Source organism: Orussus abietinus, unplaced genomic scaffold (assembly GCF_000612105.2).
Source record: "Orussus abietinus isolate OABI.00-Male unplaced genomic scaffold, Oabi_2.0 scaffold319, whole genome shotgun sequence".
In the NCBI taxonomy this organism is placed as follows: Eukaryota; Metazoa; Arthropoda; class Insecta; order Hymenoptera; family Orussidae; genus Orussus; species Orussus abietinus.
Window position 1 is genome coordinate 51,262 of NW_019394474.1, and position 19,494 is coordinate 70,755.

The window sequence follows — 19,494 nt, forward strand, 5'->3', positions numbered from 1 at the left end:
AACTCTCCGAAGAGAGACGAGTATAACAGAAATACAATTCATTGACGGATTACTAAATATCTTTTATTTTATGTTTTTCAAGATTTTACGGTTAATTCTTAGTGACGTCAGTTTTATCTGCTGAGTAATTTGGTAACGAGAAGTCGACGGGTTCCTGGATTACGGTATTACGTCATTTTCCTGTGATTTTATTTTATTTTCTTTTAATTAAATAGGATATTTTCCCGCGGTGGCGACGATGGCGCTAACTTTGGAAATGCCGAGGCAACGTCAAGTGAAAGCACTTTCCTCTCTTATCGACGGTCTTGGTAAAGTTGGAACCTTGGTTAGTACTTATCACCGAAGCTTTAATATTTATCGACTTAATTATAACACTTATCTGTCGAATTATTCCGTAAAGGATTATTTTGTAAGAAACCTATAGTTTTTTTCTCGGACGCAACTGCATATGCAGAATCGAGGTTGGCGATTTAACAAGACTGAGTAAACAAAGATAACAACTTCTGAAGGCATCTGGATAAGTGCATGAGTCGCCTGTATTCTCCACCGAGGGCAGCACAGAATGCGATTGTGCGACCCTGCTCCTGTGAGCAATCTCTCAACTCATCTGTGATAAAACTTGGATTTGCTTGGATTTTACGAGATGGTTTTATGAATTTGACATTTTAACGGCTAACGTTTATTGAATAAATGGCACAATTACTTTTGAAAGGCAAGAGGTGCCAAAAGAAGATTATTTACATGGGCTGACATGAAAATCCCGAAAGATGCTCGGAAACTTCAGTATATAATTGACATAGTACCGTCCTAACCTCGAACAGCCTGCGCTGAGAAGACCCGGTTATTTAGGATTGGATTTCAGTACACTGATGTATTGACCGATTTTAAATTAATCATTCAGGCAATATAAAATAAAAAATGTCAAAACGAAAGCCTGAATCGCAGATTCCGGCTGAGGAAAGTGACTTGCTGTCCATCCGACCTCTCGGTGCTGGCCAGGAGGTAGGCAGGTCTTGCATTATGCTGGAATTCAAAGGAAAAAAGATTATGTTGGATTGTGGCATTCATCCAGGCTTATCGGGTATGGATGCCCTTCCTTTTGTAGATTTAGTTGAAGCCGATGAAATAGATTTACTACTTATTTCCCATTTTCATCTCGATCATTGTGGAGCGCTGCCATGGTTTCTACAAAAGACGAGTTTTAAAGGACGGTGTTTTATGACCCATGCAACGAAAGCAATTTATCGGTGGCTCTTGTCCGATTATATCAAAGTGAGTAACATTGCCACTGAACAGATGCTTTATACCGAGTCCGATCTAGAGACAAGTATGGATAAAATAGAAACAATCAATTTCCATGAAGAGAAGGATGTTTTCGGTATTAAATTCTGGGCATACAATGCGGGACATGTATTAGGAGCAGCCATGTTCATGATAGAAATAGCAGGAGTTAAGATATTATATACCGGAGATTTTAGCCGGCAAGAGGATAGACATTTAATGGCTGCCGAAATACCTAATGTACATCCTGATGTTCTTATAACGGAATCTACTTATGGAACGCACATTCACGAGAAACGAGAGGACCGAGAAGGTAGATTCACGAATTTAGTTCACGAAATTGTAAACAGGGGTGGCCGATGTTTAATTCCTGTGTTTGCTTTGGGACGAGCACAGGAGCTCCTCTTGATACTGGATGAGTATTGGAGTCAGCATCCTGAACTGCACGAGATCCCTATTTATTATGCATCTTCCTTGGCGAAGAAATGCATGGCTGTTTACCAGACTTATGTCAATGCAATGAACGACAAGATACGGCGTCAAATTGCTATAAATAATCCCTTTGTCTTCAAGCATATTTCCAACCTGAAAGGCATCGATCATTTCGAAGATATCGGGCCTTGCGTGGTGATGGCTTCTCCTGGTATGATGCAGAGTGGATTGTCAAGAGAATTATTTGAATCCTGGTGTACAGACTCGAAGAACGGAGTAATTATCGCTGGTTACTGCGTTGAAGGGACGTTAGCTAAGACGGTCCTCTCGGAACCCGAGGAGATCACCACGATGTCTGGCCAGAAGTTACCTTTGAAGATGTCCGTTGATTATATCTCGTTTTCCGCACATACTGATTACCAACAGACTTCAGAATTCATTAGAATATTGAAGCCCCCGCATGTCGTTCTTGTTCATGGAGAACAGAATGAAATGGGAAGACTGAAAGCTGCCCTTCAAAGGGAGTACGAAGATGACCCGAGCACAACTATGGAAATACACAATCCAAGGAACACGGTTGCAGTAGAATTGTACTTTAGGGGAGAAAAGACGGCCAAAGTGATGGGAACATTGGCAATGGAGAATCCGAAACCTGGGCAGAAGCTGTCGGGTGTTTTAGTGAAGAGGAACTTTAATTACCACATGTTGGCGCCGTGTGACTTATCGAAGTACACCGACATGAGCATGAGTCAAGTGATTCAAAGGCAGAGTGTGTATTTCTCAGCTTCGTTACCAGTGCTGAAGCATCTTCTGACACAAATTGCTGGTACTATAGACATGGTTGATGATAAGAAGATGCGAGTATTCAAAAATGTCGACGTGACGGTCGATGGGAAAATTGTTACGATGGAGTGGGTTGCAACTCCTGTTAATGACATGTATGCTGACTCGGTATTAACTGCGTTGTTGCAAGCCGAGATGATGGACCAATCTCCGAAGGTACTACCAGCGCCAACCAAGATGGATAGGATGCACTTCAAGGAGTGCCTCATAGAAATGCTACAAGAAATGTTTGGTGAAGATTCCGTTCCCAAGATTTTTAAGGGGGAAAAATTATACGTGACGGTTGACGGGAAGAAAGCGCACATTGACCTGTTGAATCTGGAGGTAACGAGTAAGGACGATGAGACGTTCCAACAGATTGTGCAGACAGCTGTAACGAAGCTCCATCAGTCCTTGGCACCACCGAGTGATTCGATATGAAACAATTTCGTTAAACAGTGTGAATAAGTTACTTTCATCAGAGACTTTTTTACTCAATCATTAATTAGAATTATCATGGATCATTACAAGGAAATTAATACCGTGACGTAAGAAGTGTGGAAAATCGTGTATCTATCGCATGTACATTACATATAATGTTTAGTATATAATTGCGAATCGACGTAAATAAATGACTATGTTTCTTATGACGATGGAGAATAATTTATTCTAGAGCAATAGCGCTTAATTGTATATAAAAAGCTAGGCTTATCTTACAATTCATTGACATCGCAGAGGTAAAAAAATGTTGCCTGCGTTTAAATAATTGTGAGTATGTACAATTCATGAAAGCATAAAATCGGTGTGACATGCAATAGCAATATAAAAAAAATTGATTAAGACGAGGTACAAAGAACCTAGTAATAAGTTAGATTAGGCCTTGCTTTTCAGGGATCTTGTACTCGGTAAGGTCACCCCAGGCAGGACCAACTTTAATTTTTACTGGCAGTGGCACCAAAAGTTGATGCACTTGCTCCATTGATTCTTTCACGATTTTAGCTACTTTTTCTAGATCATCTCTGTTCACCTGAAAGGTAGATTACTCTCAGAATTACCTTCCTTTTCGTTGTTTACGTCTCAATTGCAATCGTTCATATTTTACCTCATATAACAATTCATCGTGGAGTTGCAAAGTCAAATAAGCACCTTTCGTCTGCGATTCTCTATTGTTACTCCGCAATCTCCATTTCGACTGAGTATTGCTAAGAACTGACAGTGAATTAGGAAACTGCTGGTGTACTCTCTCCTCTATCGTAACCATGGCTTTCTTAGCTATATCTGCTGCCGATCCCTGAATTTTGGTGTTAATGGCTTGTCTCTCCGATTGTGCTGAAAAACAGGGGAAAATGTTACGTGCTTTAAAAAAGAAAAACAACTCGAAGCTTTACGCATAGAAATAATTTACCTTTCTCCGATGGGTCCTTGCTGTACAGTCCAGGAAGTATCCGACGCCTGTGCATTAAAGTTGTAACGTAACCATCAACTCTTGCTTCTTCCACCGCACTGTGTAGCCAAGTTTTGATTGTTGGATAGGTTTTCATAAATGTGTCCAGAAATTCCTTGGCCTCTAGTTCGGTCACTGTCAGAAGCTCTGCTAGAGCTTTCGAACCCATGCCATAGATCATAGCGTAACACAGTTGCTTGGTCCGCTGTCTCATTGTGTCATCCACCTATCAACATTAAATGAGATTAATGGATTGTAAGTATAAATTATCCCTATATCTATTATAGTTTGATAAAGAGCTGTTACATTTTCCTCGGTTACATGGTTCCATTGAGCAGCGATGCTCTTGAAGACATCTCCATCCTTTTGCATGATATAACAGAGGACTGGATCTTTTGAGAAATGTGCCAATATTCTGAGCTCTAGCTGACAGTAATCAGCTGACAGCATGACATTTCCCATCGAAGGGACAAATGCCATTCGCACACTGATTACGAAGCTGTTATCCTCCGAGCTGAAATCTCTGGGAACGTTTTGCAAATTGGGCTCGTGCATGGACACTCGACCTGTCGCTGTATTAGTCACACAAATACCATGCACTCGAGAACCATCCTGTGCTAAGCTTATCAACGGAAGTACCATCTGCCACGAAAGTGAGGTGAAGTTTTAATAATTGGCAAATTAATTGAAAACTGTGCAAGATCGGAAAAATATGATTACTTTAGTTTGAGTCACGTTGAGTTTGCGCCATGAAATTATCAGTTTAGCGATGGGGTTGTCACTCTGCTCCAGCACTACCTTGTTCGTACTGACTTTTTTACCCTTGTACATTCCAAGTACCTGAAGAGACAGACATTTAGGCACTTTAAAGCAATAGAAACACTTAGAAAAAAAATTCTCGTTAAGAATTCACCTGCGCTACGTCTTTTGACGAGGAGAAATTGAACTTCCTGCCTGCCATGGCAAAGGATCGCTGCTCCAACGAAGCTGTTTCTTGCTGCAAAACTGCGAGTAGCTCTTGCAAAGATTTCAAACTCACTCCTAGCCCAGTCAATTCCATTCGTGCCAAAGTCGCGACTGCTCTCATCTCGACGTCTGAAAAACAGAAGGGTTAATATTTATTGGATCCTTTTTAAATAAAATTATGTATCCAGATGCATACCCCTGAAAGAACACATTATATCTGGAGACGATGCATTTAGCTTTTCAAGGACTGCATCCATAATGTGCCATGTGCACATCGCTTCCACCGATGATCTGCCTTCACTAGGCAGGGAGTTATTAATATTTAGACCTGGTCCAGTACCATGATAGCATATCCCAGCGTGGTGCATAAGTGGGAGTCCCGCTGGAAAGTACTCAGCAGTCTGACAAAAATATCAACGTTGCATTAATTAAAAATATACTTTCATAGTAATGCTGGGATTCGGTCTACCTTACCATTGCATTGAAGCTCCGTTCATAAGTATCAGAGTTCAGCATCCAATCAGCTGTTTTAGGGTCGATAAATTTGCATGTTGGTGTTATGCCGCAGCACTGGTGTAAAGTCTTGTATACTTCTTTGGCTGCGAAGCAGCGAACACTCATCGATGGAGTGGAGAGTACATCGAGCAACAGGCTCATGCACTCTTTAACCGATACCTTTGCCTCTGTGAAACAAATTTAATGAATACAGTGCTGATCCTTAATGCAACGTAATTTTTTATACAGCTTACCGTGATCTTTATAGAGTGGAATATAATAGATGACATTTCGTCCCCAAGAGATTGCAATTCCTCGCACTTTCGTGTCTCCATAAACGTAGTTGTCACTTCTCCTCGACTTCTTTTTCTTATCACTGTCAGGTACAGCAAGGATTCTCGTTCCTATGCTGACCGTAATGTTTGACACCTTTTCGCAAGCAGCTGCCAGGGCAAACTCAGATCTTTCCCTTATGTGACGTTTAAAGGTTTTGAAGATGGCTCTATCAGTGGTGACATTAACAATGTCCAGCATCGTGTAATTTATTGAAAGTGCAACATTATCTTTACCTTTCTCCTGGAGCTTTTCTAGTTTATTTTGTATCGTCTCCACTTTCACCTCGCTTGATTTAATTATCGACGAAGTGGTTTTCAGTTTTCGGAAGGTCTTTGACTTCTTCGTTGGCATGTCGTCATCAGAGTTTGACACAACACTGTCAGTACTGTAATTTATATTCGTTAGTGACCTTCTTATTGGGGTTTTGAACACAGTTGGAATAATCTCTGGCTCAATGTCATCTACCTTTGTTTTAAATTCTAAGAATGTTTTAGATTTCTGACAATTTTCTGCCTCGTTAGCTTCATTGTTAACTGTTCCTATTTTGCGCATTGCTTCCAATTTCAAGCAGTGGCGATTTTTATTTACTTTCATGTTTCTTTCGAAGCCCTGGGAAGGGCCTATCATGTCGTCTGAATCAGATTTATTCGACTCGATTGATAATCTCTTACTGTGAGGAAATGTTATCACGTTGGTAATGGGCGCCGCTGCTCTGCCAGTGAATAGATCTTTGTATTTTCGCTTTTGAGAAACAATTTGTGTACGCTGCGTACGAGATTTGGTTCTATGATTTTTTTCCTCTTCGAAGGACTGCGTTGGTAAGATTTCTTCGGTGTTAACTGAGACATTCTGAGGCTTCGCATCTTTAACTGCATTTGGCTTGTTCAATCCGGAAACCAGTTTCTTATCTATTTTAAAGATCCTGTCTGCAATTATTTTAGAATTGTTCCAGGAGTCGTCTTCCTGACCAAGATTCCAGGACAAGACGGAATTGACAACGGGGTCACTGATTTTTTTATCTGGGCTCTTCGACTTGGATTTTATATTTTCTTTGGGAGTATCTTTTTTAACTAATTTTGGATTAGATAAATTCGACATCTCGAAAGTAGACATGTCGAAAGAGCCAATTATATTTTGCTCCAGGATGTCGTATGCTTGGGTGTCTATGTTCAAACTGTCACCGAACAAACTAGGGCTATATGGGGTTGAGGGTTTCGATGTCTTATCTTCCGGTATACCTTGGTTTATGATCGGAAACATTGCATCTTGCTCCAAAGGCATGTTCACTTCTTTTTGCAACGGCGTACTCAATTGGCTCGTCGGAATCTTAATTGCTGAGAACGATTCATCAAAAATTCTCACGTCTGAAATTTCATGATTTTCCACTTGCAGCTGATTTTTTTCCTTTACATACACAAGCGACCTGCACGGTTTTTCCTCGTTGGAAGACTTATCCTGAATCTGATTTTCTTCAACTGCATCAACATTAATACTTGCATTCCTCTCATTACCTGTTTCTACATTATCTTCACTCTGCCTTAAACAATCAGCCACGTCGTTTCGAGGCCCACATTTGGATATTTCATTTCCTTCCCACGTGTCAAATTTTTCATCAAAGATCTCATTTGTAACTTGCTCTTTCTTATCTTGCAAACTCTTTTCGGTGTCAACTGAATTTTTTTTCGTAACATTTATCTCGTTCTGATGTTCAGGTAATTTTTCCGTTGTATCGTGTTGATTACTGTTGATATTTCCGGCATCATTTATCGAATTATTTTGTGTAATATCTACAGATGTATCTTTATCAGGTATTTCATTTTGTGCTGTCGATGACTCTTTAACTGGGTTTTCATTCGATGGATCTCTTAATTCTTCACTTGATTCCGACACTTCCTCTCGTCCCGTCCATTGCACGTTAACCATACCCAATTCATTCTACAATTATCAATGTAAAAGTATTATTAATGCTTAATTCTTTCATGAATGTATAAATAAATGCTTACTTGCACCAAAGTCCTTGCTTCGTGCACAAGCAAAATTGCTGCCAGCTGCGGAGTGAGCCCCTCTCGACCTGTCACAAATATAGTTCTCATCTTATTCCTCTTCACAGCTTCCATTTCATGTTCTCCCTCCTCTTCTTTCTCTCTGAAAATTAAGCGTTACTATTTAGCTTTAATCTTTTTAGATTTATTTAATTCTGCCGTACCTTTCGAAAGGTAACGCCTTGTACAATACACGCTCAACATCAAGAACATCAGCAACCGCTAATTCTGCAACCGTTGTGATTCCTTCCTTGTATAAACTTCTGGCTCGGAGACCATTCATCGATGGAAGTCGTAGAAGGTCTAATAATTCCCTGCACACTCCAAATTGCAAACGAGTTTGAAATTGTCCGACTAACAATTCTACACAGTCCCACCCTAATTGTTTGCAAAAATGTGTCACCATTCCTGGAAAAAAAGTGAATGTAAAGAAATTAATATCAAAGCCAATATTATTATTTTTATTTACCAATGCATTCATACCAGCAAACGTTGCAGCAGATTGTTGTAAACTTTGAAGCACCCCTCGACAACAACCGTACCTTTCACATACTTTTGACAGCGGAACCTCTCGGACCAAATCATGAAGTGCCAACGCAGTGAAAAACCTTCTATGGATATTTAGCTGGGAATTATGAAAATAAATATAATTAACAGCAAAACAGAAATAACAAAGTAGATAAGATTTTGACTAGTTGAAAATAATTCATTTTCGTACTGGCTTGCCAGGCTTGACAGTGCCTCGAATAGCTGACATTAAAAATCGTTCCTCGATTCCCACGAGATGCCCCACTCTGCGTTCACTTTCTGATAGTTTCTTCCATAACTCAAAAAAGATCATCCAGTCAATTTGTCCAATTTGACTTCCAGTGTTAAAAGGTGTCACAAGGTACACAATATGCAATTCGGTGTCCAATACGAAGCACTTCCTCGCCTTCTGTAACTCCTCGAAGAGGAATAATGCATCCCTTGGAGCTATCGAAGCAGCCAGACAAGCTTTCCCCAATGGCGTAGCCACCCATCGCTGGTCACCATTTTCATTTCCCTGTAATCTGATAAGTTTTTATATATCACAGTTTAATACATCACGTCTCAACAGTATACTAACAAAGTATACAGTCACATCTGTCTACTTTATGGTATAGTAAATTGCAAAAACAAACATGAACTCACAGGAAAAATTCATTGTCCACCAAGAATTGAATAGCTTCTTTCGTTGGACCCTCTACGTCATCATCTTCTGTCAAACTGACTAAAGTGCATTTCGTGTAAAGATCAAGATCAGCAGGAGTAAATGCAACCTCGCTAGCTACCGCCTCTAAAAGTGCTCTGATTAGAGGCCCTGAACCTTCCAGACAAGATTCTATCGGGTCCAGAGAAGCTGACAGTAAATGCTCTGCTGCTTGCCTTTCATTCGACTTACATATTAGTATGCTCTCTCCTATAAAGGAGTGTAGGTAACTTTAAATGTCATCGAGCAGTCATCAAAGAAAGAAAATTATTACATACCTTCGGTATCTTTTCCCATTCTACCGGCTCGTCCTATCATCTGCTTGTAACTTAGGATATCTAAAGGCTTGCCATGAAACATTACGGATCGAACAATGACTCGCCTTGCTGGCAAATTTACTCCACTGCTTAATGTGGAAGTTGCTGCCAAAACCCTTAAAGAACCCGCTCTGAAAATGTATGTTGTTTCATGTAATTAGTGATTTTTTTATTTTGGACAGTGAGAATATACCTGAAGGCACCTTCTATGATGTCACGTTCATCCATCGTCAGTCCTGCGTGATGAAATGCCACGCCGAATGAAACTGTATTTTTAAGCACTCCATCCAGACCGACAGGACTACGTTTAAGTTGTTCTAAAGTTTCAGTGATGGCTGTATAGTTCAGTTGCAATCTCAAAATTTGTCCTATAGGAGTATTGTCGCGACCTAAATCGTTAAAGTTATCAATTGCTATGTATATAAGTCTTAACAAATATTTTAATAAGACGAAAGTTTATAGTGATGAAGGAGACCATAAATGTTGACCTAACCTAGTTTGAAAAAGGAAGCAGCCATTTGGTGAGCTAACTTTTCGCACCAGTTTTTCGTAGGACAGAAAATTAATACGCTGTGACCATCTGCTATGGTTTCTATGCATAATTGTATGATGTTATCAGGATCTGATGACAAATCCGGGCTGGATGTCAGAACTTTTATCGGTTGAAGTTCTTTGTTGTATATAGTCGTACCGATCTGAAAAGTGACTCAACTGAGATGAACAATTCAGCTTACAAGTATCGATTCATAAGTAATTACATACTTTACAGTGTTCGTTCAATGGAACTGGTCTGAAGTCTGTTTTGTATAATTCTGCATCGAGCCATCTTGCCAGTAGAGACAGATTTGGGAGTGTAGCGGACATACCTATTAACTGCACTTTGACGCGATCATCCCTTCGAAAATGGAATAATTAAATTAGTGGACAACAAACGTAAAAATACTTTTAGATAGTTACCGAAACCCCATATATTTTAATTTGGTGAGGAGCAGCTCTAACAAGTAACCACGACTTGGATCACCCAAAAGATGCAACTCGTCAACTACGACAGCTCCTAGGGTATATAAATCACCTTCTTCCATTAAACGATTAATCAATGAATTTGCCTTCTCAATGGTTGCTATCGCAACATGAGTCATTGCAAATCCTCCAGGCGGTGCCAAACCTCCCATGAAACCTTCCACTCTGACTCCACTATTTGATAATAAGTCCTGAAGAGTAAAGATATTCTATATTTTGTTAATCACTGCATAAACCATTGAACGATAGACATACCTGAAAGTAAAACATCTTTTCTCGTACAACAGAGACGTATGGCAGTATAAAGAGAACTTTTTTTTGACGTTCCAGGATTGTCTTAATCATGAGAAGTTCTGCTACTAAGGTCTTCCCAGCAGATGTAGGAGCGGAGTACACAAGATTTCGATAATCCTCGATTACTCTGTGGTTGGATAAACATTCAACTTGCCATGGAAACATACTGGTTACCCCCCAGGATTCGTATCTCTAAAAAACGACTTTAATTGATTCTGTACACAATGTAACACAATCTGATATGAAAAATATTGTACCTCAAGAATGGAAGGCGGTAATCCCCAAGCACTTAATTTGCACTGGTCCTGGGTAGGTACTCGGAAAGGTAGACTTGAATTACTACATTGATGTGAAATTCTTGTCGAACCATTATTCATGGATTCTAATGGAGCGTTATCAACTTTTGAGCCATTTATAATTGATTCACCCTTTTCTGTACTTACTAAGTTAATAGACTTTGAACTGATATTCCTGATATCATTAAATTTATTTTGAATATTAAGTTTCTTATTGTTAACCTCTTCTTGTTGCTCATGATTTCTAACATTTGGTTTCTTTTTATTAATATTCGATATATTTAAATCTCCTTCACTAATTCTGCCTAGCTCTCTAACTGATTTTGAAAGCTTACACTTTTTTGCTATTGAACTATTCCTGTCATCGTTTCTATTTTCCTTAAAATCTTCTAGTACATCACCATTAATACATTTAAAGTTATTTGCAACATGATTCGTTTTGCCATTTTGTTTAGCAGTATCTAATATTAAGCTAAGCGCAGACTTATTTCTCTTGCTAGACTGGCTTCTTTTACTCCCATTTTCCCAAAACGTTACGCTATCCCTAAAATACTTTTCTAAGTCGCTTTCATCTTCTCTGGGAGGATGAGTTGCTGATGTTTGTTGACATTTTGAGGTGCTTCGTAAGACTCTCGAAGGCTTTTCCACAGGAACGCTTTCAGCATTTAAAAATGCACTGAGAGTACTGTTCCCCAAAGAATGCATCTTCACTTATTACATGTACCATTATTATAGGAATTTTCATAAATTAAACTGTTATTACCTGTAAGAAGATAAACAATCATTAGGTTGCTTGGAAATCAGTAGAAAAACTAAAAAAAATTGCTACTACTGATTTATACAGTAGAATTGTTTACAACCGATAACTTACGAATGGGAAATCTCCTTTTATCCATATTTTCAAAAAATAATTTTAATTACTATTCCATAACCTCAATATCAATGCAACGGCTAAAAGCCGCGCTTGACATTTGAATACAGTTGGCGCTGTAATCAAACCTCGTTCCGTTCAAGCTTCCATCCGCCATCTTTATTCCGTTGTACCAAGCAATGATACTAACGATACATGGGAATGATCAATCATATTAGTGAAGTACATTCTCTCTCTAATATGATTGGATGATCATACAAATCGACACTTTCATTGGTGAACGCTAACGGAAAGGACAGCGGAAATTTGAGCTGTGAGTAGCAGCTGTGCGTAGGCACCAGAGATGAGTTGGGAGATGGCTCTCCTCTGGTTTCGTACGTTAGCTTTCACCGTTTTTTGCCCCCAAGGGCGGCGCAACGAATTTCTGATAGGAGCTCGCGCACTTGCGATGGCGGTACCATCTACCAGTCGCCGTTGGCGGTTCACATACTCGTGATGGTAATACCGTGAGCCGCCAACGGCGACTGGTAGATGGTACCGCCATCGCAAGTGCGCGAGCTCCTATCAGAAATTCGTTGCGCCGCCCTTGGGGGCAAAAAACGGTGAAAGCTAACGTACGAAACCAGAGGGCAGCACAGGATGCGATCGCACGATCCTGCCCGTGAGCAATCTCCCAATTTATCTCTGACAGTGACGGTATTTTATTGACAATTAATTAATTCATAAAAATACAGATGTGAATATTTTTTGTACATACACTTCTCTGTGCGGGCACGATGTTGGCCATATTGGTTTGTTAAAAATATATATGATGCATCGCTGCGTATACACGCTCATCAGTGGAAGCGTGACGGAAAGTAGGAAATAGCTGGAGTACTTGTAATGTGTATCTTTTTACATAAAAGGTAGTACCGGACAGAGCACATTAATAACTAGATTGTTCCGAACATCCTACGCCCATGGGTGTCAATGGAATAGTAATGCCATCGGAAACATTTCTTTACGATACGGATAATACTACCCTGAGGCATCGAATACTGATCAAGTTCTCCACCTCGATCATCTCTGATATTTCACGAAAGGGGATGCATTCAAAATGTCACCAGCAGCTCGTGATGAATTTGTTCTGTTTATGCTCAGATTGAGGTTATGAAACTGAAGAACTGTGAAGAAACGGCTTGACAATAATTGTGTCGTCAGGCAGAGGCTCGTCACTGGTGATCGATCCATTACCTCAGGCTGAATCTTCCTAAGAACAGGTTCTTTTATTTCACACACTAATATTGAATAGTTGAAAGAGGCAACGAAAAGTTTTTAAGGTATACGACGACAGGAAGTGAATTTTATTTTTTTTCTTCGTGTTTCAAGCCAGTTGCATACTTCAGAAATTGAGAACAAGACAGATAACTAAAATGGATCGTGATCGTTCTAGGTAATTGGCCAGTGTACATCTGTATCATGATGATTATGTGCTGGGTAAAACCTTGATTAAGAACTTGTAGCGCAAGGCTAGGACAGCATGAGTCGATTAGCAATTGGTTGAGAACAGTTGCATTCTGTTTTGGGTATGTATAAACAGTTTATTTGTATTTAGTATATGTGAGTAGGCTAATATTTTTTTTATGTTTCAAGGTTTGCAATACAAGTTAGCCAGTAAACAGAGAACATGGTACATCCTTTCTTAGAAAATGACGTCTGGTGTTACTGGCTCGTTTCGGCCGGAGCATTGCTGTCTTTTGTCGGTCTCGTTGTAGCTTGTATCTGCAGCTGTCGAAGAAATGAGAATAAGTAAGTGTATTTTTCTTTTTTTCAAATTAACGGTGAGACAGTTGATTGTAATAGTATACTTGTTGCAACAGGAGCGAGTTTCTGGGGCTTGCAGGTATGGTAACGATCACCCATTCTGATAGTGAAGGTTTTAACAGGCTACCGACGTCGGATGTCTCCCAACTTGTTTCACAAGACTCCACAGATGCTGGAAAAAGGTTTGAAACATAGATCCGATATTCCTGCATGTCCATACTCCCAGTAAAATTTAAAAACTATTACTATAATTTGTTCTCAGATCAACAAGCAGCGCTAACAGAAGTCTTCCGGATATTCCTAAGGATAGAAGTGCCAATCAAGAAAACAGAATTACATCGAATCCTCAAGATGCCATTTATGAAGTGACAGAGACTGCTGGGGATCCATTAGAACTTTATGCTACGGTGAAAGAAAAAGGTACGTTCCAAACATAGAATATTTCATTTATATATTACTTACCATAATTTTGTAGGTGATGCACGGAAAACCGAGCAAGAAGCACAGGACACCTCCCAAGAAAGCACTCTGTTACAAAATGACAGCGTATCTCCTTACGCGAGGCTCAAGAGTCCTGACAGAAGCAATGGTGAGGTTTCGAATTCATAATATAATAAACAGTTCTAAAGCACCAGTATTTATATTCGATGATGATTTCCATATCCTAGATGAACATCCTTATGCACAACTTCAAAATATTCAAAAGACTGATGGTGATCAACCAACTAGGTAAAAATATTCTATCTAGTTTATATATCTTTTTATTTAAAAGTTCTAAGGAATTAAATCTTTTTACAACCACAGAAGTACTGCCACCCATGCAATGGATAGTAACAAGCCATCTACGTCAAATAGCCAGCCAAGTGTAAATCCAGTCGCTCCTCCAAGAACCCGAAAGTCATCGTCACAAAATTCACTACTAACAGTGGAACCTGTGTCCGATATTCAAGCTGCTACAGCTATCAGCGGAGGTGTCCATGCCAATCAAGATTTACCTTACATGACACCACCAATACTGATGCCTCTGCCTCAGCCTCCGCAGCCTCAACACGGTAGCAGTCCTCAGCAACATTTCAGCGGAGACTCTCAGGACTCAAGTACGTGTTCTGATTTTTCTTTCATAAATTAGAACCCTGGTTTTAAAAATCTTCGTTTCGCAGAGGGCTACACGAGTATCAGTGTAAGAGAACCTTTGGCAAATATACTAGCACAAACTAAAGCGGCACATCAGCAGCGACACGCAACACGAGCTCTCACCGATCCACATTATGCTACAGTATCGGATGACTCAGGTATATCTATTTAGTAATCCAAAGATAGTTCTTGGATTAAATACTAAATACTAATGTAATAGCACGTGATAGTAATAAATAATAACGTATTAATCAGACGAGATGTATGCTGCCATCGATGAACAAGAAAAGGTGTACACCAGTGGTAGTGAAACTTATGCTCAGATCCAACCAATGACAGCAGACCCAGTCCGAGTTGTCCAAACTGAACATCCAAGTACCAGCCAACCCCTACGAGTTGATGAATCCCATGTGGCTGCTCCTCAACCACCCAGTGTCGACAGTCTACGCCACGTAGCCCATGCTCACTCTAGACAAGGTGCGAACAGTGACATAGTCATGATGACATTCTGTGGAATAACCAGGACATTTTGAGAAAAAAATACCTATTCACAGCGTCATCTTCAAGTGCCACCAGCTCCGTAGCCAACCTGGGCTCCCCGAAGCCAGAGAAACGTCAAGCCAATTCTCCGTTACCACCACCTCCGGAGGGAACATCAGACATGTATGCTCTGATCGACAAGCGCAAAACCGACGACCGATCGCGATCTAGCGTCTCCTCGGGGAAGTCCCTGGAGGACATGTACGCGAAGGTCATCAAGAAGAAGAAGGAGCTGGAAGATGGAACCCTGGACGGCCAGACGAGCACTAGCACGACTTCCAGTACGGACGTGTCTTCCTTCCCCTGCAGGAAGCTCAGTCTCGTGGAAATCAGTCGCGCCTCCTGGAGCAGCCACGACTCCGTGGAGATCCAGAAAAGGGAGCCCGAGCCCCTGCAGCACTCCAACGCCCTGAGTTCCCAGGGTGTCGCCGGAGTGGAGGTCGTCGACCAGGACCAGCCAGCGGCCCCGAGGAAGTGTGACCTCACGGCTCGTCGCCTGAGCCTCGAGCTGGACCACGGATACGAGGCGGTGAGCTCGAGTCGCATGAGCATTCCCATAACCAGGTCCATTTCTAGGAACGATCCTAACTACGAGGTGCTACGGCCTCAGTACTCCAAGGACGAGCACCAGGTCGGCTCCTCCGCTGCCAGGAACGGCGATTTGCTGGCGATGTACTCGACCTCCTTGAAGCACCGCCAGACCAGCAACGCGAGCAGCGAGGACCCGGGTTACGAGAGGGTAAGGCTTCGCAGGAGAGTCGACCTGGACCTGGACACGGACTCGGAGCCGAACTACGAGAGCATGCCCCATGACCCTGGAGAGCCCAACTACGCCTCCGTGTGCCGACCTGGGGACAGCGATACGGACCCCAACTACGAGTCCGTCAGCCATGGGGATCCGAATTACGAGAGTGTCAAGTACATGAGTCTGGCGCAAACCGAGGATCCTCCTTACGAACAAGTCAATAGCTACAAACCCGATAACCCGGACGGCTACGAGAAGGTGAAACGAGCCAGGAACGTCGATCCTGATTACGAAAAGATCAATCGGAATTACGTCGAGAAAAAGGTCGACAATGGCGACACCGACGAGGAGCAGTACGTCCAGGTCTAGGGGGGCGAGTCTCACGTTATCGGTTATGTTTAGAATTGTCTATAAATTGAGAATTGGTTAAGGAAGCGCTCTAGGTATCTCGATACGTTAGGGACGCGTCAAATTGTGCCGAAGAGGAAGTGCGACTCTAGGTGTATCTTGATATGTCGAATTTTTTAAGACTTCCGGTGCGAAGTTTACGTTACCGCGAGACCGTTGAATCGCTTATTGTGCATTCGACATGTTCGACGTTCGCGGGGAGCTACGTTGTTGACGGGTACGGTTTAATTGGCCAAATGCATTTCTACCGAATTACGATAACACGAATAAGACTGAGAAACGTTTATTAACGAGGATAGTATACGAGAGCTGCGTTATGATTCGAATTATCGGACCTTGTTAGACCCGCCGATCGGTTATACTCGGTCGTAAGGTAGTATTAGACTCGGCTAATACTTCATGTTGACTACTCTCGACGAGTAGTATTGTAGGAAGGGATAGAGAGAGATTAATTTTAACGCCGTAAGTACCGCCGAGAGACTCCAGGAAATGATTTATCCGGCTCGGCCCACTTTGCAACGTCGCGTGAACGGAATATCGCTGCCACTGTAAATAACAATATATATACATATATATATACACGCGCATATTTATATATGTATATACTATATATATATTTTCTTTTTCGCAGCGTATATTTTGCGCGGATGTTGAGGCTAAGTTATTTTTTATTTATTTATTCGCGAGGCATTCCACGAGGGCGAGCTGACGAGAGCGTGGATGCGGAATGAGAGGAGACTCGAGTTTTACGATTTTTCTTTTTATTAAGGAAGTTAATGCAATCGGCGGGCCGTTTATACTCGGAATTTGAACTGTTGGGAACGCGAACTCGCAGACGCGTGTCGGCTCGAGGCTTTCCCCAGGACGGTTATCAGCTGGCCCGTGTTATCACGATCTAGCTTTACGAATTGGTGCAATTTTCGAGCGTGGGATCGCGCGGCTCGGCCGCGCGAGACCGAGGCTTGCGATTAGTATTTAAGTTGCCTTTAAGTACGAAATGAAATATTTTTCTACGCCACGGCATTTAGACAGTAAGACTGCAAGATGCGACGTAACGAGGGGAAGAGAGAGAGGGAGACGGGGGGGACCGGTGAAAAATAATTGCGTTCGGTACATCGAACTTTCCTTCTCAATTTCTATTTCTCACGCCTTTACCGAGGGCTTAGAAGAGACGTTAAAAAATAATCCATCCCTGGTAGGCGGTATTTTTTGTAACGAACTCGTGCTTTGATAACGCGGCGTATTTGTTGTTTATATCGCATGGATGTTAACTAACGCTGTTAGCCGTAGCTACCGAACCTGGTGATCGGACGTCGGTCCTGTGATAATGAGATGATAATTCGCCAGAGACTCGGATTAGTGTAAAAGTGCCAGGACGCCGTGTCGCGTGTCTCCAAATTCGAAATGTATCCAGGAATTGATCACGTATCGACGTTAAAAGTATTTACGGTAGTATGAAAAACTAATGAAATGTTTATAAACAAGTTGTAACAAAAAAATATGAAATTTCATGGGTGTCAGGACCTTTCTTAGGGCTTCTGTATTAACGTGGTGATGTTATAAATGATTCGGGATATCCAGCTCGGAATGAAAAACGTCACGCTGCCGTTTGTAGACGTAGGACTTGTATTTCGAATCTGGAGATTTATGGAGGTCGTCTACGAGGAAGCTTACGTGTCAAGCTGGTTCCACGGTGGCGAGGAATCGAAGATTTACGTTAATTATCCTCGACGTTCTGTATCCGAAGGGAGCCTGGAAAGTAATTAGGCGGGAGGATGTAGATACACGTTTCGGTAATGCGTTTTCCACCTAACTTGTCATTTATACGCACTGTCCACGTGTACATACCACGATATTTTATATCAATAGACCCATTGATACTGGCTACACGTTGTGTTTCCTTGAGCCCGAGTTTCTTAGAGAAGAGGGCGATTAGAACAATACGAATGTACAGGTACGTCGAAGTCAATGGACTCTTGTTTGATTAAAAAAATGTATTATTCTCGTTACCGAGGTTTCGTTCCATAGACACCACATAGACAAATCGCGCACAATGGTCTCTAGATTGATTAACAATGTGTGTAAATGCTATACTTACTACTTACATTAATTACATTACCTTACGCAGTGTGACAGGTTTCTTTAACCCGTAACTATTTAGGGAGCGAGAATTTTGCCCTTGTGTTAGCGATATATAAGAAACGTCCAGCCGATGCTTTCTACATCGGCAGGGACGTTTTGGCGAACCACTGTGTGGCTTTCAAGGGGATCAACGCCACCGAAAGTTATAGCTGAACCGAATTTCAGAACGCGAGCTGAGCGGACGGGTTAGAAGCACGGAATTTGTTATAACCGAGTAGCTGTATAATCTGTGCAGACATTTATTTCACCATCGACGGAGCAACTAAGTCCCAAGCCCGCGGTTGATTTTGCCGACCGATTGCTCGGAATCGCAGAAATCAACACCCTATCTCTCCAGGCCGTCTTTTATCTGACAGAAGGAAAGATCCCGAGGAACGTGGACGTCGGGATGAGACTGGCCTATGGAATCGAATCGACCCCAAGGCTTAATCCAATGAAATCGTTCTGAACTTATTTCGATAGCACCTTTTTCTTGACAAGAGCATTAAACAATTAATGGTATTTACAGTGTCCAACGAAACGACGGATGGAAATACCTCCAGAGGATCGGGCCACGCGGGTTTCGGAGAGTCGAAGGGAAAACGGAACGTCGCGGGGAACTCGAGGCGCGAGCCTTGCGAGGCCACGTCGGATGTATTTCCAAGGACTCGTCTCTCGATTACAAAAGTGCGTGTTTCCCGGTAATAGGTTTTTTTACCTTAAGTTTAGTGTGACACTACGGATATATTAAAATATTTGGTACGATTCCCACTTTATGTCTAGTCGCGTGCAGGCGGCGGCATTCTACGCTCGGTGTAGGTCACGTGGTGTTGGTCACGTGGGCATGGTCACGTGGTCTCGGCAGGTATAAAAGCAGCCAATGAGACCCGCGCGTC

The 19,494-nt window shown here is 41.6% G+C and overlaps 3 protein-coding genes across 4 annotated transcripts; 2 read left to right on the forward strand and 1 right to left on the reverse strand.

Moving 5' to 3' along the window:
- Positions 1-624: 624 nt before the first annotated feature.
- Positions 625-3,185, forward strand: LOC105694850 (cleavage and polyadenylation specificity factor 73). The gene has a single exon (XM_012415931.1). The coding sequence runs from the start codon at positions 919-921 to the stop codon at positions 2,974-2,976; it is 2,058 nt and encodes a 685-aa protein (XP_012271354.1). The 5' UTR covers positions 625-918; the 3' UTR covers positions 2,977-3,185.
- Positions 3,088-11,938, reverse strand: LOC105694849 (DNA polymerase theta). The gene is made up of 22 exons (XM_012415930.1): positions 11,848-11,938; positions 10,938-11,739; positions 10,642-10,872; positions 10,324-10,577; positions 10,129-10,261; positions 9,860-10,061; positions 9,560-9,755; positions 9,328-9,497; positions 8,992-9,259; positions 8,537-8,870; positions 8,302-8,443; positions 7,983-8,226; positions 7,780-7,921; positions 5,695-7,711; positions 5,420-5,628; positions 5,142-5,346; positions 4,893-5,074; positions 4,700-4,819; positions 4,286-4,621; positions 3,941-4,205; positions 3,638-3,864; positions 3,088-3,562 (listed from the first exon to the last, which is right to left on the reverse strand). The coding sequence occupies exons 2-22, from the start codon at positions 11,679-11,681 to the stop codon at positions 3,404-3,406; spliced, it is 6,780 nt and encodes a 2,259-aa protein (XP_012271353.1). The 5' UTR covers positions 11,682-11,739; positions 11,848-11,938; the 3' UTR covers positions 3,088-3,403.
- A 581-nt stretch (positions 11,939-12,519) lies between these two features.
- Positions 12,520-18,364, forward strand: LOC105694832. 2 transcript variants are annotated; one of them, XM_012415881.1, is made up of 11 exons: positions 12,520-13,106; positions 13,280-13,412; positions 13,480-13,635; positions 13,707-13,832; positions 13,913-14,070; positions 14,126-14,239; positions 14,319-14,379; positions 14,455-14,747; positions 14,811-14,942; positions 15,040-15,261; positions 15,339-18,364. In XM_012415881.1, the coding sequence occupies exons 3-11, from the start codon at positions 13,514-13,516 to the stop codon at positions 16,436-16,438; spliced, it is 2,328 nt and encodes a 775-aa protein (XP_012271304.1). In that variant the 5' UTR covers positions 12,520-13,106; positions 13,280-13,412; positions 13,480-13,513; the 3' UTR covers positions 16,439-18,364. The 2 variants fall into 2 exon arrangements, with proteins under 2 accessions (XP_012271304.1, XP_012271305.1); XM_012415882.1 differs by having other exon boundaries at positions 13,098-13,166.
- The last annotated feature ends 1,130 nt before the right edge of the window (positions 18,365-19,494 follow it).

Coding starts and splice junctions, on each gene's coding strand:
- LOC105694849 (XM_012415930.1), bottom strand. CDS start 11,681: ATGCATTCTTTGGGGAACAGTACTCTCAGTGCATTTTTAAATGCTGAA. Junction 10,262..10,323: donor TTAAAATATATGGGGTTTCG/GTAACTATCTAA, acceptor CCATTTTCGAAG/GGATGATCGCGTCAAAGTGC. Junction 9,756..9,859: donor TGCTTCCTTTTTCAAACTAG/GTTAGGTCAACA, acceptor TTAACGATTTAG/GTCGCGACAATACTCCTATA.
- LOC105694832 (XM_012415881.1), top strand. CDS start 13,514: ATGGTACATCCTTTCTTAGAAAATGACGTCTGGTGTTACTGGCTCGTT. Junction 14,380..14,454: donor GATGGTGATCAACCAACTAG/GTAAAAATATTC, acceptor TTACAACCACAG/AAGTACTGCCACCCATGCAA. Junction 14,943..15,039: donor TACAGTATCGGATGACTCAG/GTATATCTATTT, acceptor CGTATTAATCAG/ACGAGATGTATGCTGCCATC.
- LOC105694850 (XM_012415931.1), top strand. CDS start 919: ATGTCAAAACGAAAGCCTGAATCGCAGATTCCGGCTGAGGAAAGTGAC.